Genomic DNA, 3583 nt, shown 5'->3' on the forward strand with positions numbered 1-3583 from the left:
ATAAAAACATGTGTATACTTATATATATATAAACTGTAGTTTTTCTTGAATTTTCAAAAAGATTTCCTTACGGATCATTTAAGGTGGTTTTCAATTTATGATGATTTTTATGATGCTTTTGGTTTGGAGAAGCTATCTCTCTGAGTCTGATATATATATATATATTATATTAATAATAACTAGTAAGTTAATAAATAATTGGACCTTTGTATTTTGATGATTACAGACAGCTATCCAAATCACTGACAGAGTGTGAAGATTATGGAGATTATATTTAGGTATGAGAAGACATGATTGATTTTTATTGGATTTTTTTGGCGTATTTATTGTTTTATAATTTTTTGTCTATCTATCTATCTATCTATCTAGACACATGATGATAAATGTTAAGAATGATTAAACTGTTTTCAAACATTGATAATAATCAGAAATGTTTTCTTGAACAGCAAATCATCATATTAGAATGATTTCTGAAGATCATGTGACACTGAAGACTGGGAGTAATGATGCTGAACATATCAGCTGCACATCACAGAAATACATTTACACTTTAAACAGAGATTCACATAGAAAATAGCTGTTTTTTACAGTATAATAATATTCACAATTGTACTGTATTTTTGATCAAATAAATGCAGCCTTGATGAGCAGAAGAGACTTCTTTCATTAAAAAAATTCTACTAATGACCACCAGTATATATCTATAATGATACTGTGTGTGTGTGTGTGTGTGTGTGTGTGTGTGTGTGGTGTGTGGCAGGACTCGGCTCTGTTCAGCACTCTGTGTGGAGCACACTGGAGGAATCAGGAGCAGGTGAGTGGCGTGCACACGTGTGTTTGCTGTTTGTTCGCTCGTCACGAGCGCGCGTCTGAACCCTCTCGCGTGTGCTTCTTCAGGAGCAGATTCAGAACGTCTTCAAGAGGGTAAGATCTCACTCACACATCAGATCTATCAGACAGACGGCTGAAGGCTTTCTGACCTTGTCTCTTCTGCTCTTCAGTTTCTCTTTCACTATTCTAAAGCACACAACTCGGTGGGATCCGTCGAGGAGAGAGGTATGAAAAGATCTCTCAACTGCATTCTGTCTTTCCATGCATGTTCTCTGATATGTGTGTGTGAATGTCTGATTCCAGTCTCACTCGGTTCATCGCTCATGCGTCTCTCGCCAAAGCTCTCTCTGCGCAGGAAGAAGCAGCAGGTGTGTCTCATCCGGTTATTGATCAGAAGATATGAAAGCTTGGAGATGATCAGAACCCTAGCCCTGCATCATAAAACCTAATTATGCTGATGTGCACGAAAATATCAATATAAGCTTTTCCATCACATTCAGTAGTTTTTCACAAAATAAGGAGGATTTTTTTAAATGATATGCATTGCACTTCTCAAAAATAACAAAAAGCTTCGGTTTAGTCACAAAAATAAGTTTTCCGAAGGAGAGGAAAAATATGTTCAGATACTCCATTTAACGTTAAAGAATCAACATAAACACACGTTTATAGACAAATAAGCTTTTTTTCTGCTGTTCGATCACTGTTTGGATGCAGTAAACCAGTGTTATTTTAGGATCATATTGAGACACTCTTATAGTTTTTATTTTTTATATTTTCCGTTTAATTCTAATTAAATTTTTAGAATTTTTTTCATTCAGTTTTAGAGAAACATTGCATTGACAACTATCTGAAATTAAATAAAAATAAGTTTAAGTATTATTATTTTTTTTTACATTTTAAAATTATTGTAGTTTTAAACGACTTTATTCCAAGTACCAAATGTGTTCCCTTTCAAGGGAACTCCAACCTGCATTCCCTAGGCCTAGGTTAGACTTCGGGGAACTAAAATACTCACCATGCCATCCCCGTGGGTTAAACAGACAGTGTTTAGGACTTGATTGAGCACAGATGATGCAGGCTGCTGTTGTGTTATTACTGCAGCAGTGTGTTTGTGAGTAACATGTGTCTTTCTCTTAGAGAAGCTGAAGAGAGTTTGCGGCGTGTCTGGACGACGTATTCGAGGTGCGTGCAGATTAAACTATTGTGTAAAGCAGGATGCTCACACAACACATACAGCTAAAAACTGAAGTTAATTCAGGATTCACACATTTATGGAAACAGTTCATCTTTTCATGATTACAGGATAAGAACTTCATAGGTTCATTAATTTAATGCACTTTATAAATTGATTTATTGTTTTATTACTTCATCAAATGTAACTAATTAAAATATAATTTTTAATTTACTTAATGTTTAATTATTTTTTTAATTTAACCAATATCAACTTAATTTTTTAAATTACACAAGATTCATCAAAACATTTTTAAGTCAGTTTAATATTATAGGATTTTTTAATAATCTGAAATAAGACAATCTGATTCGACTTAAAAAGTCCAAGAAACAGCAACTAAACTGAAGTTTCTGAGTTTAAAGTACTCAAAAAATAAAATAAAAAAATAAATAAAAATACTACCAAGCTTGAGTAAATAAATGCAAGTTGTAATAAAATGGAAGTTTCCAGAACCTTTAGGACAGCTTTATTTTTTTTCTTTTTTTTTTTTTTTTTTTTTTCTTTTTTTTTTTTTTGGCTTTCTGCTGTTATCTATGGCACACTGATAGTTTTCACGTGACGTCACACTCTCCACAGGAAGCGATGAGTACAGATCAGTGTTTAAATCTGTGACTGATGTCTGTGTAACGCAGTGTGTTCCTCTCTCCAGACGTCTTCTGTCCGTATCTGGGATCCTCTGCGGCTCCGTAACGCCTCAGACGTGTTAAAGCTGCACTAGTGCTGCAGATGTTTAATAAACGTAACCTCAAGCTTGCTGATGGTTGATGTATTATTGTTAAATCAGAGTCAGAGGGAAGTGGCTGTGAATCAGGAAGACTGGGAGGTGTTAAATGCTAAAAGGAAATTGATGGGAAATTGCCTGTCATGTATTTATGTATGTCCCCAAATATCACTTAATAATACGACTAGAAGGTCTGTTTGAGTGAACGGAAACAACCAGCGAAATCATTAGGTGTTAAAAATCTGACAAAACGAAGCCTAAAACGATCTTAAATCAGAGCAGAAGTCTGAATTCATAAAATCTTTGGTATTAAATGATGCATGCTGTGCAAATAAAATCATCCTCAGTGCTTTTGTGCAAAAAGAAACACTAAGTCTTAAAACGAACAAATATCTGAAAACTTTTCACACTTTAAAGCAAGACATTTACATTTAGAGTCCGCACTGATGTGCTGCGTTCATTTAATTTAGTCTTAAAATATTAAACTGCCCCTTCATCAGACCCGCAGAAAGCCCTGACAAACACACACACACACCCGTTTTTTGTTAAACACTCAAATCAGTGGTTTTTATAGAAATAAATGGTGTCAAGCGTTGAACTGTATTATTAGAAATCTTATAAAACAGTGTGAATGTGGTGTTTGTGGTCAGTGGTGGGTGTAATGTCCGCTGGAGGTCGTGTCGAGAGCAGGGTTCGCTGTGATGAGGTCAGTCCTCGTCCGAGTCCTCGTCTCTGCGGTGCGGCTCTGAGCAGCGGATGGACCTCAGCAGCTGATCCTGGATCTGTTTCCTGGGGTTTTC

At 35.4% G+C, this 3583-nt stretch overlaps 1 protein-coding gene and 2 long non-coding RNA genes across 4 annotated transcripts in view; 2 read left to right on the forward strand and 1 right to left on the reverse strand.

The window, feature by feature from the left end:
- Window positions 1-757: 757 nt before the first annotated feature.
- Window positions 758-1050, forward strand: LOC122146249. Its single transcript, XR_006160911.1, has 3 exons — window positions 758-814; window positions 898-924; window positions 1002-1050. It is a non-coding gene; the product is annotated as an uncharacterized LOC122146249 (long non-coding RNA).
- Window positions 1051-1130: 80 nt separating this feature from the next.
- Window positions 1131-2816, forward strand: LOC122146250. The gene is made up of 3 exons (XR_006160912.1): window positions 1131-1199; window positions 1969-2013; window positions 2712-2816. It is a non-coding gene; the product is annotated as an uncharacterized LOC122146250 (long non-coding RNA).
- Window positions 2817-3328: 512 nt separating this feature from the next.
- The window catches only part of LOC109060486 (phosducin-like 3), a 261660-nt gene continuing 261405 nt past the window's right edge, over window positions 3329-3583 (reverse strand). For both annotated transcript variants that reach the window (XM_042764395.1, XM_042764396.1), the window contains exon 6: window positions 3329-3583. This exon is cut by the window's right edge and continues 50 nt beyond it. In XM_042764395.1, the coding sequence (XP_042620329.1) occupies window positions 3491-3583 (93 nt within the window). In that variant the 3' untranslated portion in view covers window positions 3329-3490.

Source organism: Cyprinus carpio, chromosome A9, assembly GCF_018340385.1.
Source record: "Cyprinus carpio isolate SPL01 chromosome A9, ASM1834038v1, whole genome shotgun sequence".
Classification (NCBI taxonomy): domain Eukaryota; kingdom Metazoa; phylum Chordata; class Actinopteri; order Cypriniformes; family Cyprinidae; genus Cyprinus; species Cyprinus carpio.